Source organism: Trematomus bernacchii, unplaced genomic scaffold (assembly GCF_902827165.1).
Source record: "Trematomus bernacchii unplaced genomic scaffold, fTreBer1.1, whole genome shotgun sequence".
In the NCBI taxonomy this organism is placed as follows: domain Eukaryota; kingdom Metazoa; phylum Chordata; class Actinopteri; order Perciformes; family Nototheniidae; genus Trematomus; species Trematomus bernacchii.
Genome location: NW_022987840.1, coordinates 127035 through 152702, shown reverse-complemented (window position 1 = coordinate 152702; position 25668 = coordinate 127035). Strand labels below are relative to the sequence as shown.

Sequence of the window (25668 nt, the reverse complement as noted above, 5' to 3'; positions counted from 1 at the left end):
ATAATACAATAAAACCTTATCATTGTCACTGAAATGTTTGCTTCTCCATCTCAATGAAGTCTTACTGATCAAATTGATATTGACATCTTTATTTATTTAGAATTAAAACAAATTCAAGAGTTTCACTTCTGGTCAGTCCTGCAGAGGTAATGTCACATCCTGAAGAGATTTTCTCTGCGGAAATAAAGAAAAAGTAAAAAACAAAATCTGCATTAAGTCACATAAGTACAAAGAGAAAAGAGGGAGCTTACCACTAGGATGTCACTTAGTTCTTTGAGGTCATTCAGGATTTGGTCGCATATTGTAATATGATCTGAAATGGTCGCCAGTCTGTCGCTGACATCCTCCAGTTCCTGTGGAGGAAAACATGTCGATAAATGAGTTCCTTTTTGGACAGAGAGACATCAAAAGCTCAGATAGTGGCTCACCTGTTTGTCCGTTGCAACGCCTTCATCTGTCTGCAGGGCCAGGGGGGCTTCTGTACCACAGGTAACTTTTTTAAAACATACTTCGAGACTACTTAATAACATTAAAGTATGCTGAAAATTACATGTTTTCTTACCTGTGTTTGAATCCATGACTAAAACGTTATTTCATGTCCTGTAAACTGTCGATGTCTATGTTGCCCCTGCTTTCAGATTATTTAAGTCAATGCTCGCAGGTGCCTTAAATTATCCTAATTAATGAGTGAAGCAAGGAACACACCTGGAAGCATACAAATGGAATGTTTTTTTAAATGTGCTATGTCTGGACGGTTTGAAAAAGTTCCATTAAATACCAAGATTGGTCATTTAGCCTATTTATCTTTAAAGCAAAACTTTTTTATTAAGTTGTCTACATTTTAAAATGGGTTCTGTTTGACGGTGCTTTTCGGCATACAAGTTTTTTACCATAATAGTACAAAAAACACATCAACAGATAACAAAAAAGCACAGAACTGTTAAAAAAATATTCCAAATAATTTAAGGACAGCTGTACAAAAATACACTTTTCAACCGATCAATTTTTGTATCAAATGTTTCATTTAATGTCATCTTTGGACTCATTACAATAAAATATAAAAAACATATAATTCACTAAAACCTTTTTTTATGAAGCAACGTGCTGCTGGCCCGTTAAGAAAAACGCGTCATTGTGTTGGGGGCGTAACCCGGAAGCACTCTGTTATTTCATCAGGCGACAACATGCTCCCCGGCTGAAATGAGACATCCACTGCTGTAGCTTCGCTTTTATGAGGCCTGTTTGTAACATCGCTGTTGAATTAATCAACTCCAGAGGAGCTCACAGTTCAGCCGCAGCTCTTAGACTCGGAGGAGAGATGTGTAAAGAGCTGAAGACCAAAGTGCTGCGACTGTTACCGCAGAGCTGCAGCGGGCCGTCTGTCCATCAGGAGGGCTTCACAGGTCGGCTTACATTCACAGCAAAAGTGCATCCCTGTTATAACATCAGTTTGAGAATTTGACAGCTATTTTTAGCCACTGAAGAAGCATTTGCACGCAGTGCTTGTCAGTGAGTAACGTAAACATTGCAGCATGTTACATCAGATTCCTGTCATGCATGACTTGGACATGCCGAATACACACCTACACAGATCGGATTTCATAGTCCAATACTTTCGACTGCAGTGCTACTACTTAAAACGTAATGTGTGTTACACCTTACTTTATTTTCTTTGTTTTTCACCACAAAAATTGTTATCTGATCATATATTTGAAGACTTTCCTTTTATTTTGGAAAATGTGGTGCTTGGTTTCTTCAAAATCCTGAGTAAAGAAGAAACATATTTAAACATAATTATTGTGCTAATACAAATAACGATAAAACAAACGTATTATTTTGTTTTTCTTAAAGATGTTGAGCAATATGCCAAACATAGGGGAGCTCTAATCCGAGATATATGTAGCTCCAAAATAGCTGAATTCTACTTTTTCCATAATGTTGAATATGACTACTATTATAAGGACATAGGCTTTCATATGTGTAATCAGTATTCTCCTTTTTATATGCAGATCTTAAACAATAAATGTAATTGATGAATTACCCCAAAATCCGTTCCCAATCGACAACTCAAATAGTTTATACATTTTTCTTTCATCAATGTATTGTTATGTGTGTGTTGTGGTGAATGATGCCTTATTGCCCCCCCCCCTTTCTGAACTGCAGATGGTGCTGAAGTCCTGAGTTGCACGGTGAAGGCTCTGAAGGAGGGTCATGTGGTCGCTGTTCCCACAGACACCATCTATGGCCTGGCGTGTCTGACCCAGAACTCTGAAGCGGTCAAAAAAATCTACGACATCAAAGGACGAAATGGAAATAAACCACTGGCCATCTGCGTCGGAGAAATCCAGGATATCTATAAGTAAGTGTTTGTACTGCTGCTTTACAACTAGAGATCGATATGGGGCTATTCTGTTGTTTGATGGACATGATTTTTGTCAAACAGAGCTATCATTTGTTAGTGTAATTTAAAAAAAATCAGTTCCAACTGTATGTGTCAGTCCTTCAGACGTGTGATGGTTTGTTGCAGACCCACACAACTGCACAAACATGTTAGTCATCCACAGATGAGTCACACACAGAAGAGGAAGCGATGTGTTCTTCACACCTACAAGACACATTTTACATTTCCAGTGACAGATACACCTGCTGTCACAGAAAGACACCATATTCATGAATTCATTTGTTGGTAGATCAGAGTAATACAGAGGAGACAAGGCAGACTAAGAAATGACACAATAGGCGCTTTCACACCAAGTACTTTGCCGTACTTAGTTCATCAGAACTTAGTTCTGATGAACTAAAGAGCAGATCGCGTTCACACCGGAATAAGTCCCTGAGGGAGGATTAGGCAAATGAAGCCGCTGACGTCACTTCTTCTTCTTCTGCTTTGGGTTTACTGGCAGGCCGCAAACAACTTCACGGCGTATACTGCCACCCGAAGTCCCCGGCTGGAAGTCCCCGGAGTTGGGGACTGACTTCAGTAGAAGCTGCTGGGACTCCCAGCAGCTTCTACAGCTTCTACAGCCTTCCGAGTAAATCGCCAGAATGGTGACATCTCCTCATCACTCCACCGCTCCCACGTTTTATTTTGTGTTGCCATAAGTTAGTCTCTCTCCGTTGGTGCGCTGGGCTAATTTAAATTCAAAAGCTTTTATTGTCATTGTACAGAATACAACGAGATTTATAGTTACTGCTCCAGCGAGTGCTTTAAAAACAGACATATTAAAACACAGATTAAAAGGTCTGACAGTTACGACCAGCAAGTAGCGCACACAGCTTCGGATCGTCATGTAGATGACCAGGATTAATAAATAAATAAATGAATAAAATAGAATTATGATAAAATATATATGATGCTAATGCTAATAATGCTAATGCAAGCAAATAAAATGGCGGCTTCACAAAACTTTTTGGGAGTTTTACGGAGCGTGGTTTGCAATCCGCCCAGCCAATCAGAAATGGGAACCTTTTTCTCCCATGAAAGTACCTGCTCTCTAGCAGGGACTGAAAAGGGGGTGGAAAGGTTCTCATGAACTAAGTTCTAGTTCCGGATTTTTTTGGTGTGAACGCAAATTTTTGGAACTATATCGGAACTTTACTGGGAAAAGTACTCATAAGCACCTCATATTGTCAGAATTGCAATGTGGAAATGTGCAGTAGTATCTAACATTGCATAGATAATGACTTGTTTTCCGGCAGCTTTGTAGCACTTCTAAACATAATCATTGTTTGTTTCCATGGTCAGGTTCTGTAAAGTGAAGGTGAAGGAGGCGCTGCTAGCCGACCTGCTGCCTGGTCCCGTCACTCTGGTGTTCGAAAGATCTGAAGTACTCAACACAGATCTCAACCCCTTTACCTCAGTAGGTCCACTCTTTGAATCTGGATTTGACTCTTAAGGAAAATGCAAACACAAGTTTTATAGATGAATAAATGTTCATGTTTATTTGTCCTCAGCTTGTTGGCGTACGTATCCCAGACCATGGCTTCATGAGACGCCTCTGCCAGATGTGCGCTGAACCACTGGCACTAACCAGCGCCAACATCAGCTCACACACCAGTACTGTGGAAGTGCATGTAAGTATAAACATTTATGATTTTTCATCAGTCTCACATTTAATATGTTTAGAAATGTCCCCGTAGGTTTTCCAGCATCTTCACTCCAGTTGAAAGGGTGTCTCTCACTCAAATCTCGTTGTTATTGAAGTTGATTAGTTAATGCTGCTGTGTTTCCTTTTTCTTCTTGAAGGAGTTCCAGGAGCTCTGGCCCAAACTCGCAGTGGTGGTGGACGACGGACCAATAGGAGACCACAGCCGCCTCGGATCAACAGTGGTGGACCTATCAGTACTCGGCAAATACCGCATCATCAGACCAGGCTGGTGAGTTCATGCTCTTATTGACTTAACTTACACTTTAGCTGTGGCTAGACGTGCCCCTTTTCTCTCTATATGAAATCATATGGTATACAGGAACACTTAACCTTTACAAAACACAAAGAACTATTAAAAGTTTATTACAAATAATACAAACTTGGTCTTATATGGTCAGCTTTTCTTAAATTGCACTGAGCAATTACTTTAGCACTTAGGTGGCTTTACATTTAACCAATGATATATGTGTTTGGCCTCTTGACTATTTATCACTGTATATGTTCACAAAATAGATTTGAAAGATAAAGGTCACAAAAGTACTGAGTACAAAGGATGTGATATGGTGGATCAGGTCTTTTTTTCCTAAATATTGATTAGAGCTATCTGTATGAGGCTGATGCTGCAGTTTGTTATCTGGTAATGTAATATTGCACAACACTACATCATCAACCGAGTAATGATGTGCATTTTCATAATATACATATGCAGTGTCCCAGATTCATCTTACATTCTGATTCTAAAGGGGTTTTCTAGGATGCAAAGGGGAAAGGTGACAACATGTAGTATACTCAAAGCAGACAGTATGCATATTATACTAAATCCAGTCTGTTTTGAGTACTAGTTTGGAGGATGCTTACAGGTGGAAAATATAAAAATACTTTTTTAAGTGGTGGTAAAAAAGCTCGAACAAAATGTTTGACTGTTTCCTGATTTGCATACTTACACTTGATACTATGAGTGCATTAGTGTGTTAATACCCACAAGTATGGCAAAGTGTGGGCTACTTATAGTGTCTTACTATCCAGCGCTTTAGCCGTGTTGCGATCGCTCCGATGAACACCAGAATCATACAGATTTCAAGTAAGCAATATTATGATATAATATTATGCGGGTGACAATTGCTGTTTGAAATGTGCCATTAAAATAAGAAGAAGCAGTCAAATGTTGGGATTTTCATTTCTGGCTAGTCAATAACAGCCGTTTGAGATTTGAGAAGACACTTCGAAATTCACGCACTACCCAAGTAAGTGAATAGTGTACACAGTGTACTTCATGGAAGTGTCATTCCTAAAGTGTCACTATTGAGACAGCATTGTTAAAACATTTTTTTTTTTTAAAGGTATTGTTTCTTTCCATAACAAAGCTTGGGAAAAAATGTTTTATGTTTCTTTGTGAAGTGAAATCAACAGTAGCTTTCCAAAGTTGCAGTGTTATTGACAACTGATGTTATACATATTGCATCATTGCTGAATTCAATATGAACTGCTGTAACAAATATACAAGGAGCAGTATGTATTACATGTTCTGTATAGAGTTAGTACTTACTGTAGTATGGATTTGAGGCCCTGATGACTGCCCTTGCACATTAGCAGGGAAAAGTTGAGCAAAGAGGAAACGTATTCTTACATTTGTTAGTCATAGCACAAGAGACAAAGCACATGTATGCAAACTAGTAATAACGTCTTCAGATTTTGCAGGTAAGTACATTTGCAGCAAAGGGAGAAGTACAGGCTAATTTCCTAGATAGTTATTTTTGGTTTACTGCTGTGCTTTCTATTAAAGCAACACTGTCATCACAATGTGCTCCACCGCACATCTGGTGCTGCCCCTGCAGCACCAGATGTGATTATGAAGATTATGAATATCTGGGAAACTAGTAAACAAAGCATGTGGATTCAGGATATGTAAATGCCGTAGTAATTAATGGTGTTTCTACATCAGATTCAAACATGGCTCTTCAGGACGCTCGGTACATGAAATGACTCTGATTCTGTCTTCAGCGCCCTCTCTTCAACGGTTGATGTGCTGGAGCACAAATACGGACTGTCAGAGGACTCGGGGAAGAATGACCTTGTCTGAACTCTCCACACTCCACAAGCTGAGACGCACAAACAGCGTTGACCCCGGCGGGGGGGGGGGGGGCTTCTCCAGAATTATTTTCATGGTCACAATCAAAATGGATCTTTTGCGGGAAGGACTCAAACTCAGGAAAAACGTGATGGCAGATATTTTTCTGGTGGCTGCTTTAAGGTCTGGAGTAACTTCTCTTCTCTCCATGAACACAATTCATGCCTTGCTTATTATGTTGGGGTTTCAGAGTCTCACATTTCTGGACCATTCGTTCAGAAAAAGGTCAGTTACATAGTATGGGATTTGATGGTTGTTCTATAAAATATACACTATCTTCTTTGTATTGTCAAAGCTTTGAGGCTAAGAAGAGAATACATGAGATGTAGTTTTTATTTTAATATTTCTATAATGAAAGAGGTGTTAAGGCACTTATTTTATGGTTTGAAATAGTCTTTAATAAAATAAGGGATGGGAGAAGTTCTGTGAATGTCATGGATTATACATCAAACTTGTTGAGTCTAGATTTATTTTGTATTAACTTATGAATCCCCTATATTTATTTGATCCGCTTGTCAATCTGACATTGACAGACTTACACTATAATTGGTATCCTGCTGTTGTAGCTTAAAATACATTGCATTTACCTTGAAAATACTGTACTATTTCATCCTGACTACTGTTGATTGGCATGTTGAGCATATGGATAAACAATAATACGACTGCCAACTTGCTCATTTAAAACTTATTTTTTAGATTCTCATCGGCTGACGTTAACTTGTTTTGATGGATTGTAAAACCTCGGCATTGCCACAATAAATATTTTTTGCAGTATTGAAGTCTTATTCGTCATGCATGAGAAGTATGTCCGCATTTTATTTCTAGGGGTGTTTCTCAATGTCGAGGAAAGCTGCTCCAGAGCCACTATTTCAAGGATGCTACGTCATTGAGTGCCGCCGAAGAACTGTTCCAATGTCCAGCATACTTGGAATTCTACCGAGGCCGGCGTACTTTGAGGCTGCACATGTGTATCCTCCGCGGTCTTAAAATCCCCACAATGCTTTGCGCACGGACCAATTTCCAAATCTTTGGCGGAAATCACGCTCAATTTAAGGCGGGGCCTCTCATATGACGCACACCTGTTAGCCTGTTCCACAATTCTTCGTTTTCCGATGCTAGGAAGGATTCTTGTCTCGCTTCTGAAGGACCTGACTCGGAGGGACTTGTCCTTCCAAGGAAGCGTCCTCGACATTGAGAAACACCCTAGGTGTCTGGAGGTTAGTCTTTTTGAAAAGAAAGAAAAAACAACCAGCAGAAACCACTCAGTACCAGCATACTTTTATTTAAAGTACCCTTTTACTTGAATAGACAGCAGGCTTTTATCAAACGAGTCCATATAACAGAGTGCTCCAGGAATTGGTACATTTCTATTCATTTATCCACTTTTCAACATAGAGCCTTGGCCTTAAAACTTCCCATTCAGTTGTTTTTATTAAAGTAACTGAAGGTTATGTTGCCCACGATGAACATGGCTTCTCTCCATAAAAGGAAATGACACCAAATCTCAGATTAGCTAACTGGTACATCTGTAAATATTAGGGAAATGTTGCTATATTTGGACTGTTTTTGCAGCCATAAGACGGGCTGTCTGATTCACTTTACTTCCAGATGGATTGACTTATGCTGATGTTGATGCTAATCTGAATGCTTTACACTTCAGGGTATATTATTTTACTTGCCAACAAACGTACTTTTTCTGAAATGTTTGTTAAGCTCATCATTAGTTTTAATAACACAGCCTCTTTAAACAAATTTGAAAAAATCGTAAATAACTACAAAAACAAAAATTCAAATATGTTATTTCAAATAATACAAAATAACAACTGACTCTTTGAGGGGAATCTAGATTTGAAGATGTGTTGATAAATGAGCTTTAAATGTGCTGCTGGTCAATTCATTGCGTTATCATTGGACAGAACTGAGCTGTTTCCCTTTTTCTAGTCTTTATGCTAAGCTAAGCTAACTGGTGTCATATTTAACAGGCCGATATGAGAGTGGTATCAATCTTATCTTCTGCCAGAGAGGGAATTCAAGTATTTACAAAATACTAACCTGTTATTGCCACTTGCTTAACCCTCACTTACTGCTTTTTAAACACCATGTCCTCACCTCAATCAATCCTTCTGGTAAACTGGAACATCTGTATACAGAAACAGTGTTAGACATAAAGTGTGCATTAAGTGTCGGGGGATTGTAATGGATTCTTTATTTCATGGTTACAGTTTTCTTAGTGTGTTTGTTTAGTTTATTAAGTTGCATTAATTTAGAAAAGAGCAAGAGACTGCTGACGAAGCATTTCAGAACGTCCCCAGAATAACCCTTTATTACAGCTTTACCCCAAAACCCAACCAGGACAATTCGTACTGAGGACACAGTGTCCTAACCTGCCAGATCAGCATGTGTGCACAAACATATGCATGCACAGAAACTCGCGCATCTTGTCTTGTTGAAGGTCATAGCATGTCCTTATACACTCACATCTCAACAGCTCCTACATTCACCCCCCACATTCACCCCCCTATATTTCTCCTTCATGTGTACACTACACACTCTTCACTATAGCATGCCGTTTCAAGTCTGTCTAAAAGCTCACATGAGCCACTGCTGCTTCTCTTTGTTGAACTGCTCTGCCCAGCGACGGGTCAACTCCAGGTAGTGATCGGGTCCGTGTGGCTGATAGTCCAAGTAAACACGAGTCACAGTTTTTTTGGGCATCGCTCTCTCTATCTGCGTCCCCTCGTGCCATTCATTAAAGGAAGTGATGGTGACGATTTCTGGCCTGGCATTGAGCGCCGCCTGCTGGGCCGTCTCAAAGTAGCGACCGTTCACCCTGTTGCGCATGTTGTGGTTGTTCCACGGCCGGATGCTAGTGTCGATATAACCGGGTCCAACGCTGGGGATGAAGATGAGATTATTGCCGTCACAGAAAGCTTTGATTGTCTTCCAGTTCTGGTGAGAAGAGCCGAAGGAGAAACCGTTGGAGGCAAAATAAGTGTACATGCCATCAAAGCCCCCGGCGAGGATGTCGTGCTTGTGGCGCTCCTCCACTATCAGGGCGATGAAGATGGAGTCGTAGGCTGAGTCTCGCACACTGTGGGCACCGGTGGGTGTCAGGAATTCAGACCAGGACTCTGGAGGAGTCAGGTACGAGTCGTAGATGTAAAATAGAGGAAGGCTCTTCCCTGTGTTGGTAGTATACTTGAAGAAGGCTCCATGGTCACCATACCTTTTTTAAAAGACGACAGTTACATAGTTTGTTAGTGTCAACATAATCAACCTTGTTTGTTTACAGAGATTCAGTGATGGGATGTGTTCAAAGTGTATATCCCTTCTCCTGGTGTCGGCACAATCGGCCTGGTTTTGTTGAATGTGGAATACGAGGAGTACAGCAGAGGAAAGCTCATGTTGGAAAATGAAGAGTTCATCCTCTGGGGACCCTGAATCTTATTTATTATATCTTGGGAACAAGTGGATATTATTTTTGCCTGATGGCACTTCAAACCAATCAACAAGCTATTAGCCACCATGGGCCAGTCTGTACTAACTCATACTATGCAGCTTATTGTTGTGTTAGGCCAACAGAGCTTCCTTTTATGTACTAATTGAGATCCAAAGGTTTCTAAATATGCAAAATATGTCTGGATACATTTTGGAAATGATGCACAAGACCATAGAGAAGAATGGAGATGCTTTGAAGTGAACAAATCCAGCTAAAATATAGTAAATATTGGCTTGTATTAAACATGACTCTGTAACTGTTTGTTACATTTGAGTAAATAAGCATCTGTCCGAAGTATGTTTATTTAAATGGCAAGTAAATGTTGTCTTCAAAAGTATTTTAAGCTGCTGTCAAATAGCCAGATACTTATCCTCTGGGTACCGGCATGAATGTCCAGCAAATCGTTTCCAAATTAAACCAAATGGAGGTGCTCCAAAACATTTAATTTTGTAAATACACTAAGGATAATATTTCTTGTTAAAATGTGTTGGAAACTGGATATTTTTGGAGTCATGATTTCGAGTCCGAGTCGAGTTAGCCATACTGGCTTATTTTAATCTGCAGTCCTTTTTCAGAGCAACCTTGATACTAACATTTTGCTTGAAAAAGTCATCCATAAGTCATGAAACTAGCCTTATATAATCAGAAATGCTTTCAAGAAGTATGTCTGTTCTGTAACTAATGTTCCTTTAACTGAGCATGAAATATGAATGACTTCCTTCTTAAATTGAGTCGGTGATGGAGAAGTGCAGCCTACCTGTCAATGATATACTTGATGTTGTCGTGCACACTCTGGTCGTTTCGTTCTCTGTATGATTGGATGTGAAATGCAACCTAGGAAAACATGCAGAGAGAAAACCTGGTTAGTTTTTTATTTATCATATTATTTCCATTGCATTGACACATTCAGAGGGGGAGACTTCTCATAAGGGCCAGACAATGGCAATATGAATCTGGTTTTAAATTGAATTTGCCAGGAAAGAAATGGCTCAATAAGATGCACACTATATGATAGCCAAAGGCCGTGAGAGCTGATCGGACTGCAACATCTTAAAAAAATGGTTCTACCTTTTCAATTCAAGTCAGTCTTTCTGACCTTGTGTTTCACTACAGTTTGGCATGATAACAGACATCTAGTTTCTCTGCCCTACCATGTTACAGATGACCATATTTACATATTTTCTTAAAAGCCTTGAATAAGACTGACTTTGGCCTAGAGAACAGCACACCACAGTTAGCCACTCAAGCAGATCCTTTCAGACAGGTTGTGACAAAAAGACCCATGTTTTAACCGCTCCATTTTCATGATGAATTCTGTCCTTATGTAGATGTTTTTCACCCTAAGTGCTGCCCCCCTGGGGACTTTTGTTCATGCCTCGGCAAAGAAAACGTGTATTTGCAATTGACGAACAAACGCAGCTAAGGAACAAGGGACCTGAAGTGACAAGTACACAAAAAGTGCTTAGGTTGAATATTTCAACGAATGGCCGGAGAATTCAGAGAGTTGAATAATGCATGATCCGAGTGAAACACTTTTCTCCTCTGGACACCCATGGGGAACAATGTGAGGGAAAGGGGCTTTTTGACATGCTGAAGGCCAACAGTAACCAAATGGATGCAAGGATTTCATCCAGTAAGACACATCGCCTCTGTTGTATAACTCCTCTCTTATTCTTGATAAAAAAAACTTAAGAAAGTCTGAATTTAGACCATTGTTTTGCTTCAACTAGAATAGGACTGATTAGACATGACATGTTTGACCTGGTGGAAATGTTAAGTGATGACCGGAGTTATTGCACTTCATCCGCAGAGGGACATGCATCTGTGAAGCAAATCTCATAGGAACCAATTCAATAGCTGCAGAAATATTTCACTTTGCAAAACCATTAGATGTCTGCTGGTGGTGCTGGAGGGAAAGTCAAGGGATCAACCGTCTTCAGGTCTTTAAAGGGGCCCTATTGGGATTTCCCTTTCCTGTAGTTTGATATATTTGTGCATGTAAATGGTCAGCAAAGGCAAAAATGATTAAGCTTCCTCCAGAGGTATTTTCTTTCATCCCGTCAACACATTGTACGTGATAGGCTAAGGGGTATCTCTAAGCTGTTGACCAATCACGACAGAGCCGGCCAGCTAACCAATCAGAGCAGGTTGGGCTCTGGTTTCAGACAGAGGGTGAAAAGAAGTGCTGCAGCACAGGCAGTATGAGAAAAATAAAGAGCTTTTTGAATATTAAAGCATGGAAACGTCACAGTAGAGGAACACAATTAAATAAGAGCCTAGAAATTTGAACAATAGGACCCCTTTAAGCACCCACACCATGAATGTCTCTGCAAAATGTCATGGCAATCCATCTTATAAGTATTGAGATATATCAGACAGGATAGATCAGCACGCAGCTGAAAAGCACTCGCAATAGAGAGGCGAAGTCTCGCCCATCTACTTCCGCCCCATGGGACCTTATTTCGGAAAAATTATGTATTGAAGTCAATGGAGAGAGAAAAATTATCTTTCAATCCCGTTTGAATTGTGCCACGAATTACACATATGATGTTTGTCAATCTTAAAAAATAATTTCCATGTTAAAAAAAGTCATAGTTTGTCGTAAAACTGTTGAAATATAAGACAATGAAAAATACGCAACTAGAAAGACTACAAATCCCAGAATCCCGGTCCCGCATGCTGGCTCTTACGGAACCAACTAACTCCCCTTGTGTGTATGTACAGCTCTCAACACGCCCAGACTTGGAGTGATTTTCACCTCGTTTAATACTTTTCGCCTCATTCTGAAAGAAAGAGGTGAAATGTGCCAACGTGACGGCCGTCTTGGTGTGTGGTGCGAGACGGGAGATGTAGTTCATTGAGCGGTTTCATACAAAAAAGTGTTACTTCACATTTTTACGACACATTTTAAGGGAGGGACTTCGCTTCTCGCCACAGTGACGCGTCCTAAAACCCGGAAGGAGTTCCTTCGACAAAAACCAATGCAATTTCTCCATAGGATTTTGGAAAATAGCTCGAAATAAGGTCTGTGGTTGACACAAATTGAAGAGACGGATCACATTTTGTTCAGCCGGATAATATCCGCATGTTTACCCTACTTTTATAATTTTCTAATCATAAATCTATCGATCATAAATCTATCGATTCGATTTATGATTCGAAAGTTATTGTTTTTTGTCGAAGGAACCGGAAGTGGTAAAATGCTAACTTACTTCCAGGTTTTAGGACGCGTCACTGTGGTACTCTATGACGGATAATCTAAAGGATTAAAACACTTTTTTGAGTCATGCAACATGTAAGTAAGTCACACATCTAATCTACGTCATAATAGTGTGCCCGTTTGCTCAAATGTTTGTTGGGAAACTGTATTGCAAACATGAAGTGCTTTTCCGCAGACAGTTTCCTTCATTTGCTGTCACTATGGCATCTACAATAAGTGCACTAATGGTTGAAGTGATGAAGTGATGTTTTTGAATTGGCTAAGCCTAGAAAATAGTTTTAAACTGCAAATGTCTATACTTAAACTGTCAAGAAGACTGAAGGCTAGAAAAACGAAACCACTAATGCAGATACGAAGTGCTTTTATGCGCTACAAAGCATATCTTTGGATGGGGTTAGATGCACTTTGCTGACAAAATATCAAACTTGAAGAAAAAGATGAGGAATATCCTTTGCATCATAGTAAACTTTGAGACCGCGTTTATGAAGCCATAATACTCTCTCTGGAAATTGAGAGCAAAGTAAAGGCAGATCAAATATAAACCTATTTGGAAAAAGGTTTTCGCTGAGGTGAAAGCATAGAGGCGGGAAAAAGCTGCTATCCTGATCACAGCAGCAGAACGCAGGCCACTAGAGAAGCTCATTTTCCAAACGCACTGGCCCATTACTCTGTGGTAATTTAGAAGTAAATGAGACGGCGTCGACACATTTTAATACCTCATAAACACTGAAAACATGAGCCAGAAACACCCCAGCCTGATACATGCTGAGCAGAGAGGAATGTAGTGCCATGTCATGTCATGCAGAAAGCACTAAAGGAGGCATGCGAGCCAACACAAAGATAAAACTTCAGTTATAACAATTAGATCCATTTCCCAAAAGCTGGGCACATTTCCTTTATGAGAAAGTGTCAGTTTCACTCAGTGGTCAAAGAAAGTGTGGATGATGCCATCACAGGGCACCAATGGGCCTAATTCCCCCTGTGTACATGGCCTACTTACTGGATAGGACTTGTGCAGCCCCTCAGGGTGCAGATTGTTCAGAGAGGCATACTGAGTCATGGGACCCATGATGCACATTTCCCCTCTGCTCCAGCTTCCAATCAACCCCCACATCCCACACCCCCCACCCTGTCCCCATGCAGCCGCCCCCACCGTCCCCTGGGCAGAAGGACTATTTCAGCTCCTCTTCAATCTGAGGTCGAGCAGCCGCTCTCCATGTGATCCGCTCTCCAGCTTTGGCGTACAAAAAAAACACGAGCTGTGTGTGTGGGTGCTGCTGGAATACTGTTCAACTTATATAAGCAAAAGTACATTGCTTTCTTGTGGAGCGTTACTCAAAAAAAAACATCAGTGTGTTTTTAGCTGAGTGCTGTGGGACTGCCTGTGTGATGGAAGTTGGATTTGGTGAAAAGATAGCTCAGTTCCTGTTTCCATTCGTCTCAATTCTAACGCTCGCAGTCATTCCAAATGTGCAGTTTCGAGTGTCTCTTCAAAGCTCCATGTACCATGATTTGTGCACAAGCTCTATTTACCATGATGTATTGATCTCTAATGGCGAGGCTGCATCGGAGATCAATTCAAATGAGCGTCTGAGGTCATATGTGGATGGGTTCGGTCCTGAGCTAGTGGGGTTTATACATAACTTTATCCAATTTAGCTTGAGAAGACTACAGATACAGCAGATCAACTCGACCATCATACTTGAATATTAGCTTGTCGTTTTTTGTATGTTGCAAAGTAGTTTCATAGTGGGGACTGAGTGTTAAGATGTCAGTTGACAGTCCTCCACTACTCCAATTTGACACTTTCCCAGTCTTGTATTCGAGTAAACAAAACATTTTAAGGGATTAGGCTGTTAATAACACGATACATTTGAATCAAACTAGCATTGTGAATCCATCAAGTTGAAACTAAAACAGCACATTTCCACATTTATAGACAACGCAATTGATGTATAGTGAAAGAAACATGTTGGGAGCTAGGTGCGGGCCTGGTTAATATGTGCTCTCAATCCAAATGTGCATTCTCTTAAATAAATTCAAGCAGTTCATCGGGCCATGAATCTTGTACAGGTTAATGCCCCGGTGAGCAACATAACTCCACTGTAAGGACTCATTCAAATGCTGTGTAGCAGTTAGTTAGGAAGACTGCCATCCTCAGATAGGAGACAAGTAAGATTAGGAAACGGAGGATAAGGAGGGAAAAAGATATAAGATGGATAACGGAGTGTGTATGGAGAGGCAGCCTATCCCCCTTTCACAGTAATAGATTGAATTTGTTTTAAGGCATGCATTCTGAGAGCTCTGCCTTTGCCTCATCTCTGTATCATTTGCTAATCTTTTCTCTGTGACATTATGTTATCTTTGTATATTATAAAGATTCTCCAAGGGCCTGCTGTTTCAAAACAAAACTGCTCATCCCTGGCTGGTGGCCACCTTTCTACTAAAAGCAGATTGCTTATATGTTTGTTTCCTGAATCCTGATCTGATACATTGTTGGCTGTTGCCCACGGTGGGACCATCTGTCCTCACTTGGGATTCCCTGCCTCCTTTTGAGTGGAGAAGAGCAAAGACATTATTTAATGTTGTTACTTTTAGATAATTATAACTGAGCCAGCATTTTACTGAAATGATGCAAGAAGAAGAACTCCAAAAGATGAGTGTCCTTCTGTGCAGTGCTGCTGTAATCAGACCCTTCTAAACGGTCAATGCTGCAAAGTCATACCTCCACTGTATGAGTCTATCCCACATTGAATACTGTTTTACAAACTGCTCGTTTGCTTGTGCCACAAACCTGAAACCCATAGAACAGCTGTACAAGAGAGCTATCAAGGTGTTTGACAGAAAGCCTAATTCATACCACCACTGTGCCATCCTTGAGAAACACAATTTCTTGAGTTTTGACAATTTTAAGTCTTTTAAAAGTATGTGTTTTTTTAATAAATGTTTACATGGACTGCCCCCCCTCCCTTAGGGGAATTCATCCACTAACGAGACACTGGACGCTGCACTAGGTCAGAAACCAGAGGAGACTGTGAAGTCCACCGTAGACGGACCACTTTTGGACAAAATGTCCTCTCCATTAAAGGCAGCTCATTGTGGAATAGCCTCCCAACTGAGATACGGGATTGTCCCACTCTCAATAGCTTCAAAGGTCAACTCAAAGAATGGTTGAGAAACAAAGAGACGTGCAATCACCGCTAAATGCACTTTAACACAGGGGTATCATCTCTTGCACTTAATGTAGCACTTGTATCATCTCTTGCACTCTATATGTCGTAGCTGCTATATTGTATTACCATGTGGTAAATGCTTGTGTGTGCTGCTCTTGCTCTTTCTGCATGTCATGTAGGGCTGTGCGATTATGGCAAAAATCATAATCACGATTATTTTGGTCAATAATTGATATCACGATTATTAAATAAGATTATTCATTGACTTTGAAAACATCCATTTATTGAACTTTAAAACAAATACAAATAATAATTTGAACAGTATCTTTTTAACTGTTGATTACCCTGAACGTATAATTCAACTGAAAAACCAATACAAAAATAAATAAAATTATACATTTATATTTACATTTAAATAAATAATATCAAAATAATAAATACCAATAAACAAGATCAACAAATATTTTGGAGCGCACTTCAACAAGCTACTAAACATATGTAAATATGATAAATACAAATAAATTAGACTAAAATAAATTAGATCAAATATGTTGCAGTGCACTGTCACAACCTAGCAAAGCAAAATAATCGTTTTTTTACGATTATGTTGTTTTCGTAATTGTGGCAGGCCAAAATCGTAATTGCGATTAAAATACGATTAATTGCACAGCCCTAATGTCATGTATTTATTTTTGCTATGTATATAAATGTCATGTTCTTAAATGTTGTATGTCAGGGACTACGGATGGAAATTAGCTCAAAGCTAAAATCCGGCATATTTACACTTGACGCATTATTTGTTTCAAGTGTTCATTAATGTGCATTGTCCCTGTTCAAATAAACGATTAAATAAATAAACCATGCTGCGGTACACACACCGAACATATTCTCTCTCTCTCTGCTCTGCTGTGACCTTTCCACGTGCTTTCATAAGTCATCACTTCCTGCTTATGTCAGCGAGGTTCCTAAATGTGAGGTTTATTTGTAGAAAGCCTCGGTCTGTCTTTCCACGCGCGCTTCCTCCACGCTTTTTATGAAAATGTCGTGCATGCTCGGTCACTCGTGAAAATAAAGCATGGCATTAAATTCAATGTATTAGCGTCTCTCCTGACAGCATTATGTGTAAAACCTCATCAGCTCAGTGTTGCATGTCTAATCCAGGCTTTCTTGTCTTGCCCTTGCAAAGATACATTATGTCTCTGCCTGCAGCCAACCAGAACACTAAACAAATGCAATATCAAATCTGACAGAGTGGCCTGACAGACTTACTGCCTCTCATCAGAGTTGTTTATGGGGAAGACCAGGCCAATATGTGGCACAAACGCAGCGGGAAAATAAATTATCTTTACCCCTCACATCAGGATACAGACACTGCCGTCGTAATTCATTTTGTTACGATCTTTACAATGACTGAGCTTTCTAATTAACCTTGGTAACAACTTTTAAGAAGTTGTACAAACAACGTGTTACCTTAAGTCAGTGATTTTTGGTCCTTTACACTAAAATAGGAACATGAAAACACACTGGACGCTGCACTAGGTCAGAAACCAGAGGAGACTGTGAAGTCCACGCACTTTTGGACAAAATGTCCTCTCCATTAAAGGCAGCTCATTGTGGAATAGCCTCCCAACTGAGATACAGGATTGTCCCACTCTCAATAGCTTCAAATGTCAACTCAAAGAATGGTTAAGAAACAAACAGACGTGCAATCACCGCTAAATGCACTTTAACACAGGGGTATCATCTCTGGCACTTTATGTAGCACTTGTATCATCTCTTGCACTCTATATGTCGTAGCTGCTACATTGTACTGCCATGTCATAAATACTTGTGTATGCTGCTCATGCTCTTTCTGCATATCATGTATTTATTTTTTGCTATGTATATAAATGTCATGTGAGGGACTACGGATGGAAATTAGCTCAAAGCTAAAATCCGGCATGTTTACACTTGACGCATTATTTGTTTCAAGTGTTCATCAATGTGCACTGTCCCTGTTCAAATAAACGATTAAATGAAATGAAAAATAACATCAAGCCATGGCTTTTTTTGGCCTTTAATTTCCTATGGATGTCATAAGGGTTGTTAGTTCCATTATACATTAGTGGTTAACTCCTTCTTTAAATTATTCATAAGTCAATAAAATACTGATAAACAAAAATAATGCCCATCGCAACTTCTGCATTTAAATTACACTACAAAGAAAAGCAGACGATATTAATGTTGGAGAGGCTACATAGAAGAGTTTATATTCATTTTGCTTTAAAATTCTTAAAACCAATAATCAAATCATCAAAATACTGACACTTGACCTGAAAGAAATGCTGATGCTTTGATCTTGTCGGTTGGCTGCTTTTTATTTTCTGTAGACATTCAGTGTTTGGCGCAAATGCTGTTTTGAATTATTCACTGCACCTGCTTTGACATAAGAAAACTCTTAAGCGCCTGTCTCTCTTATATGTCATATCAAATTCATACAGAAAGCTTCTGAGTAGCTGTAAATATGCACAAATCCACATGATGTATCTTTTTCAACACCTCGTTTTAGAGAATTTCTATGTGAAAGTCTGACAAAAAACACCTCCAACTCTGATCATGGTGTCATAGCCTCTTATGTTTCGTTACACTTTCCCTCGCTCTTTATCTGGGGAGCATCTGACAGGAATTGTATCGCATTACCCGCAAGCTTAGCCCGTAAAAGTTTAATAAGGCCTTCGATACAGAAACAGCAGGCAGATAGGCCAACATAGTGGGTGGTTATTCCCTTCAATGTGCCATTTTCCAGCCTAATTGGCAAATTGGTCATGTGGTTTTGCAACCCCCCCCCCACCTCTCTGCCCTGCTGATGTGCTCCCGAGCTCATTCAATCCCCTACTGATCCAGCAGCAGCTATTTGACCTATTTTTCTGTAATTCTCGAGATGTCACTGCAGCTGCAAACATCAAATCACTAAGAAGCACAGATAGCTTTAAAAGAAGCACCACGCCAGGTTCTAAATCTCTGAAACGTACTAACTTTCTAAAAACAAACCGTGGCTTATGTATACACAGGGTGTTTCTCAATGTCGAGGAAGGCTGCTCCAGAGCCACTATTTCAAGGATGCTACGTCATCGAGTCCCGCCGAAGGACTGTTCCAATGTCCAGGATGCTTGGAATTCTACGGAGGCCGGCGTCCTTCGTTGCGGGAAATGTTGAGGCTGCACATGTGTATCCTCTGCGGTCTTAAAATCCCCACAATGCTTTGCGCACGGACCAATTTCCAAATCTTTGGCAGAAATCGCGCTCCATTTAAGGCGGGGCCTCGCATATGACGCACACCTGCACACCTGCACACCTGTTAGCCTGTTCCACAATTCTTCGTTTTCCGAGGCTAGGAAGGATTCTTGCATCGCCTCTGAAGGACCTGACTCGGAGGGACTTACCAAGGAAGCGTCCTCGACATTGAGAAACACCCACAGCACCATGTCTGTGTTGAGATTACTACCATGTGCAGTTTGAAACTCTCTGCTCACCTCTGTGAAGCATCATTCATCCTTTTTCTAGCCCCTTTGTCACTGTGCTCTTAGTGAGATAAATGGATGGAGAGATAATAGACAGATTGTCAAATGTAGACATCGATCTGGCAATGATTCAGAAATGAAGTGATAGGGATCTGTCCAAGCATTGCCATTGAAGTTGATCAAGCTGCTTGCCATATAGCACATTGTCTGTGGAAGTTGTTGCCTTGTTTTAGGTTGTTGAGTTGGTTGTGTTTGAAAAAAAGCACTGTAGTTAATGGAGTTCCTCAAGGTTCTGTGCTCGGCCTACTTTTATTTTCTCTATACGATTTAGGCTTTAATGTGCATTTAACAAATCAAATCTATGCATATGATAAGATGTTTAGCTGTGGATCTTCTCTACCAGATACACTTAATGAATACAGTCAACCCTTAATATTTGGCGATCTGTGATCACTACTCAAACTAGTACAAAACTCAATAAAAGCTAACTTCTACATAACTAACCTAACTACGCTAACTATGTTGTTTTATAATGCTAGCCTACAGCTAAGGGAAAGACTTCATAATGTGTTACTTGTTACAATATATAGATATGTGGCCTGATGTGTGTCTTCTTTTAAGCAACCTGAGACTGAAGTTATCACATTTTTAAGACATCCGGTTTGTCCATGGTATATTTTCATTTTTTTTTTTTAACCCATTCTGAGTTTATTAAATATATATCCCTAAAAAAAATACCTGTAAGACATATAGCTTCTGTAACATTTGTTTTGGCTGCTTTCAATCTGTTTTTAGTATTATGTGTTTTTAGTATTGCTTATCTGTCTTCTCTGGTCTTCATGTAAGAGAGGCTGGTTCAATGTTTTTCACCTGTTTATGTAAATGTTAAATAAATACAACAATAAAGAAAGATACGATTTGGAATACCCACTGCAACGCCCATTGCAGCATTACTAATGGAAAACCAACTTTTCTCTCACTGCTGCTGATTCAAAATGGACAAATCATTGAAAAATCAACACTCATTTCCCTGTGACAACTTGCAGTGTGCGTAAAGAGGGAGCTGAATGTCATGACTCACAAAGGATTTGATTTATTGCTCTTCATCCAGCCTTGGACTCTTTCCCCACTTTGTTTCATATCTGACGCACACACACTTTCCAACACACTCACTCAAAATGTACTGATGCCTTTTACCTTGAGGTTGTGTCTATATGCAGCATCCAGTACAGATGGTACCAAATCCTCAGTGGGTTCCCCGTTGTCGTCAGCAAAGCCCGGAGGATACCAGGACAGGACCAGAACCCCTGGAGACGCACAGAAACTCATGAGTCTGATCATCCTTCCTCTACGTAAGACACTGGTAATACCTCATAGAACACCTACTGCTGATGTCCAAAATGCAAATTAACCAATAAAAGTGTTATCTGAGGCATTGTTTTAATGACGTATAGATTTCATGCTCATTGTTAAAAAATGCTGACAACCCTGTGGGGAGGAACCTGAGCTGAAAAATGTTTGCTTTTATTAATCTACGAGGAGGTTTTCATGCCGCCCTTTACACAGTTTTACATTTGAGACCACTGAACGAACACATTCAGCTGTGCTCTTATTGAACTGAATTAGCAGGTCTCCCTTGAAAAAGAGATCTATGATCTCAATGGGACCAATCTGGTTAAATAAAGGTTTGAAATTAAATTAAATGAAATGAACACACTGGGCGAATTCTGCCCTGGTAATCCATTAGGGTAATTACAATCTAAGGGTAGTTATGTTTTATAGGAGCAGACAGATGCTGGTAAGGTGTGTGATGTGATGCTGTAAGCGTGGATAAATTATACGACTGTGGATCCTTAGGCACCAATATGTAAACCCATCTAAAAAGGAGCAAAACATGTCTCTTTGTGATCGTATTGGGTTTCTTTGTGGCCATTTTGCAACTTTTGGTGTTCGTTTTTCAATCCTGCTTGTTTATCGTCTCTCTGTATGGTGTTTTTTTTTCTCTTTACCTTTATTTGTGTTGGTTGTTGCTCCAATGCTGTTTATGCATTAATTATGAGACCTGCTTTGACATAGGAACACTCTTACAAGCCGTCAGTTTGTTGCCCGTAACAAATGTTGACATTCACTTCAAATAGAGTCAAAGTAGGCCAGTTCAGTAATCCATTCATGGCTGTATGGAGGAGAGTGAATGCCTTCTTTCCACTCATCCAGTGCCTGATTGATGAATATGAACTGTCAACTTTGAACTATTTATTATCTTTTGTTTTAGTGGCAATCTCTCCACGCAGTTTGAGTTTATGACGGCTCATAAATTCCAGTAGTGAAATGCGTCCTCATGCTCTGACAGAGAAACATATTGGCCACAATGGCGACTGAGACCAGAGAGGATTTGGCACATCAGATACTGCACTAAGAGCTCAATCATTCAATGTATGTCTGTTTTGTGTAAGACTGTTAGATTACAATACCCAACTATGTCTGTGTGTATTAAGTATATGGCCGCTGCTATTCCTTTTATTTATGGGCCTTCTGAAGTGGTGGGGAATCAGTCATCAAGCCAAATGGAAGTATTTAGAGTTTGGCAGACTGTGGTGTCTAATTAAATGGATTCTTTTTACTAAGCATTGTGGGCCAGCACTCCCATGATCCATCTGTCAGGGAGTTGATGTTACAAAAGGGATGGTTGGCCTGGTCATTACGCATGGTGTACAATAACCTCGTGAGCCGCATGACGGAAACATCAGGGCCTATCATGTGTAGGCTGCAGACAGCTGGGTACACCCGGCTGTTACTCGACACCAGGCTGCAGGACTTTGCTCTCTTTTAGGGAAGCCATATGTGTTTTTAAAAAGACAACAAACAGATCAATTTGTCAAGAGATGTCCAATGAAGGGATCTGAGCCTTAAGTTCTCAAAATGCATCAAAATGTCTCTTTGCACTATTCTTTTTCCCTATTCCATATCTTTATTTCCTTTGAGTTCTTGAGTATAGTATCTTTCATTGTGGAAAATCATGTTAAAGATTTGAAATTATGACTTTTCCATGTGAAACATTTTTTAAAGTATTTTGAATCCTGATATTACCCAGCCCAGGGTTATGCTATGCTGAAAACAGACTAAATTGAATCACACTTCTCTTTTTTTTATTTATTGTGATAGCCAGGAAATGTAGTTTAGACATAATATAGTCTTAAAGAGTTAATATATTGCTTACTGTAGCCTTTAAAGCCATAAAGTGTATCCCTGTGCAGCAGAAAAAGTGCTGCAGCAGGTTTTTCAGGACTTTGAGCTGAGCGTGTAGGGAGCTGTCCACTGGATGTGGTGCTGAAATGAGTTTAGCCCTCAAGTAGCTACAGAGAACACACTCTGTTTTTTCTTTATCTTTTCAACATAAGTCCGTTGCTTCTCTGAACTGTATTGTACCTGCAGCAGATGCCCCGATCTGCTCCATGTGGGACTCCAACACGTCCGGGTCCCTCGAGCTGTACGGATTAAGTTCGGGGTAGAAACTGGAACCGATGTCCTCGGGTGGCATGTGTCTCCCTCTCGGATAGCTTGAAGCTACTTTGATGTCCCAGTGAGGAACCAGTATGTGGTCCCAATGAATGTATTTACCGTCCAAGTTTGGGTTACCGTACCAGGTGTAGTAAAAAATATGAACATCATAAAATATAGTCCCCTCGGGTCCGGAGTTGGACAGAACTGCTTTGGTGTTGCTAGCTCCCGGTTGGGCTTCACCAGGAGCAGCGGAGGCGTCACGGGACACGGATCTCCGGTCCATCTTCCCCCCGATCATCGGCAGGAGCTCCACGCCCGGAGACAGATCCGAGAAGCCGTCAGTGGGCTTCAGGGTCCGCAGCCCCATCATGGCTCCAAAGATAAACAGCGTAAAGAGAAACAGAGCTATGCAAGCTTTCCTCCGTAGTCTTGCCATGTTTGTCAGGAGGAGCAGAAGCTGCAAACTGCGTGGATGGGAGCGCAGATAAACCTCTCTTTACTGATTCTGCTTCCTATAGTTCACTCACAACCTACGGGCTACTCTTCAAAAGTGTCTTGCATGGTAACTGCAAATGTCATATTCTGCTGAATGAATAACCAAAACAAACTAGCTACATGGTTGCAGTCTAGTAGCAGCAGACTATCTGACGCAGTTTGCTTTTAGATCTCTAACTTTCTTCTGCAGCTTCATGGTTTGCATTCTGCTAAACTGCGTAGTGAAGCCTGTGAGGAAACTCACTTTGCAAAGCGCTTGTTACGCACTTTACAATGGGAATACATAAGCAAATAACGTGTTCTCTCTACAGCTGATGGGAGACTTTCTAGAAATATGCTGTATTTTAACGATGCATCCGGACAGAAGTTGCCGATGCCGTTTCCATTCAAACGCTACACTCACTGATCTCCAAACTGTCAATCCTCCAGCTGGCTGCAGAGTCCCACCCAGCAGCTGATCCCGGACAGGCGACCGGTGTTGGGATGCAGACTTTGAGGTTCTCCGGTGATGCTATCCGGTGATGCTATCCGGTGATCCTATCCGGTGAATGATGCTATCCGGTGATGGTGTCCGGGGGACTGTCCAGCCTCCGTGGTTGGTTAGTTTCTGCTCCACACAGTGCGTTTAGGATATCAAACAGGCGGGGCTCATCTCATCTCTGTTTTGCTTTTTGTAAGTGGCTGCAAAACCATGCGCATACACAAATCTATACAAACAAAAAATGTAAGTGTTGTCTGCGCACAAGCTACAGAGTACAGCCTTTATGCCATTATGACTCTTAACAGAGACTAATCTCTTTAGCACATCACACGCTGTCAAATGTGAGAATTGGTTTTCACATTTATGTGTTGACTACACAGTGAGTTCAGAGTTATACTGACATCTAGCGGTCAGTTCATTAAACACAACGATTACTTCACAGTGCTGCCTTCAGGTACTGCCGGGATATAGATTTCTAGATGCTGTGATGTTTAATATGCAGAGAGATAAATACTCAGATCTATCTAATGGGAATACTCTCTCACAACTAAAAGTCCTTCAACCAAAATGTGTCTCAAGTACAACAATTGGCATCAAAATATACTTAAAGTACGAGGAGTAAAAGTACTCATTATGCAGATTGGCCCATTTCAGAATACTACTATATTATATATTTTGATTATAATTATTGATGCATTAAAGTGTTATAAAAGCTGGTAAAGGTGCAGCTAGTTTTAATGACTTTGTATACTGCAGGGTAGCTTGTAAATGTACTCCAGGTGGAACTAAAGTCTGATTTAAGTGTTGAATATATTTCACATCATTATTCGAAATCTGTAAAGTAACTAAAGGTATGAAATAAATGTAGTGGAGTAAAAGCACAATATTCACCTCTGAATTGTTCTGGAGTAGAAGTACAACGTAGCATACAATACGGAATTAGAAAAACTGTGTTGAAAATTAGTAGTAGTTTCAAATAATGAAAATATTACTATTGAGTGATTTCAAATAATATGTTATTAATATTATTGTTATTATTATCATTAATTAATTTTTTGATCGAAAGCATGTATCCATTTATTCTGTATTTATGACTTCTGGCAGAACAATGCTGGAGTTTAGAAGGATTCCTAGAAAGTAACATCGGCAGAAGGACCTCCTGCGGTTTGCTCTAATTCATATTGCCTAAAGGAAAGCAATGTTAGTTAAAAAAACACACTTGATTAATTAACAAAAGACAGTCATCTTTGCAGTTCATAACTCGTTGAACCGTGGCTGGAGTCCAGCAGGGAGATCTTGGCTTCAAGCCAGAATAATCTGAGGCAGCACTTCAAATACTAACCCCTCCACTGAAAATGATCCGGCTCATGATACTTCATTAGAGTGTACTTAAATGGTCTACTGAGCAGTTTATTATAGGCATGCAATGTTATATATTCGTGCAACCGAAGTTTTGAGTGTATATATGGTGTTAGGCGTTTAATTAAATATAAATGACTGACATTTTCAGAGATTTGTCCAAA

At 40.1% G+C, this 25668-nt stretch overlaps 2 protein-coding genes and 1 long non-coding RNA gene across 3 annotated transcripts; 1 reads left to right on the top strand and 2 right to left on the bottom strand.

Annotated features, from left to right (window-relative positions):
* Nucleotides 1-68: 68 nt before the first annotated feature.
* LOC117468484 lies at nucleotides 69-694 on the bottom strand. The gene is made up of 4 exons (XR_004554493.1): nucleotides 563-694; nucleotides 429-478; nucleotides 252-353; nucleotides 69-174 (listed from the first exon to the last, which is right to left on the bottom strand). It is a non-coding gene; the product is annotated as an uncharacterized LOC117468484 (long non-coding RNA).
* Nucleotides 695-1145: 451 nt separating this feature from the next.
* On the top strand, nucleotides 1146-7050 carry yrdc (yrdC N(6)-threonylcarbamoyltransferase domain containing). The gene is made up of 6 exons (XM_034112632.1): nucleotides 1146-1403; nucleotides 2164-2359; nucleotides 3746-3860; nucleotides 3955-4074; nucleotides 4247-4377; nucleotides 6150-7050. The coding sequence occupies exons 1-6, from the start codon at nucleotides 1232-1234 to the stop codon at nucleotides 6226-6228; spliced, it is 813 nt and encodes a 270-aa protein (XP_033968523.1). The 5' UTR covers nucleotides 1146-1231; the 3' UTR covers nucleotides 6229-7050.
* Nucleotides 7051-7540: 490 nt separating this feature from the next.
* Nucleotides 7541-24134, bottom strand: LOC117468480 (glycoprotein endo-alpha-1,2-mannosidase-like protein). The gene is made up of 4 exons (XM_034112627.1): nucleotides 23095-24134; nucleotides 20866-20975; nucleotides 10533-10609; nucleotides 7541-9502 (listed from the first exon to the last, which is right to left on the bottom strand). Exons 1-4 carry the CDS (start codon nucleotides 23603-23605, stop codon nucleotides 8866-8868), a joined length of 1335 nt encoding a protein of 444 aa, XP_033968518.1. The 5' UTR covers nucleotides 23606-24134; the 3' UTR covers nucleotides 7541-8865.
* Between the last annotated feature and the right edge of the window lie 1534 nt (nucleotides 24135-25668).

Excerpts from the sequence above, each read along its gene's own strand:
- yrdc (XM_034112632.1), top strand. The coding sequence starts at position 1,232 with ATGAGGCCTGTTTGTAACATCGCTGTTGAATTAATCAACTCCAGAGGA. Across the intron at positions 1,404-2,163 it reads CCATCAGGAGGGCTTCACAG|ATGGTGCTGAAGTCCTGAGT; the intron begins GTCGGCTTACAT and ends TCTGAACTGCAG. Across the intron at positions 3,861-3,954 it reads ATCTCAACCCCTTTACCTCA|CTTGTTGGCGTACGTATCCC; the intron begins GTAGGTCCACTC and ends ATTTGTCCTCAG.
- LOC117468480 (XM_034112627.1), bottom strand. The coding sequence starts at position 23,605 with ATGGCAAGACTACGGAGGAAAGCTTGCATAGCTCTGTTTCTCTTTACG. Across the intron at positions 10,610-20,865 it reads CATATAGACACAACCTCAAG|GTTGCATTTCACATCCAATC; the intron begins GTAAAAGGCATC and ends ATGTTTTCCTAG. Across the intron at positions 9,503-10,532 it reads ATCAAGTATATCATTGACAG|GTATGGTGACCATGGAGCCT; the intron begins GTAGGCTGCACT and ends CTTTTAAAAAAG.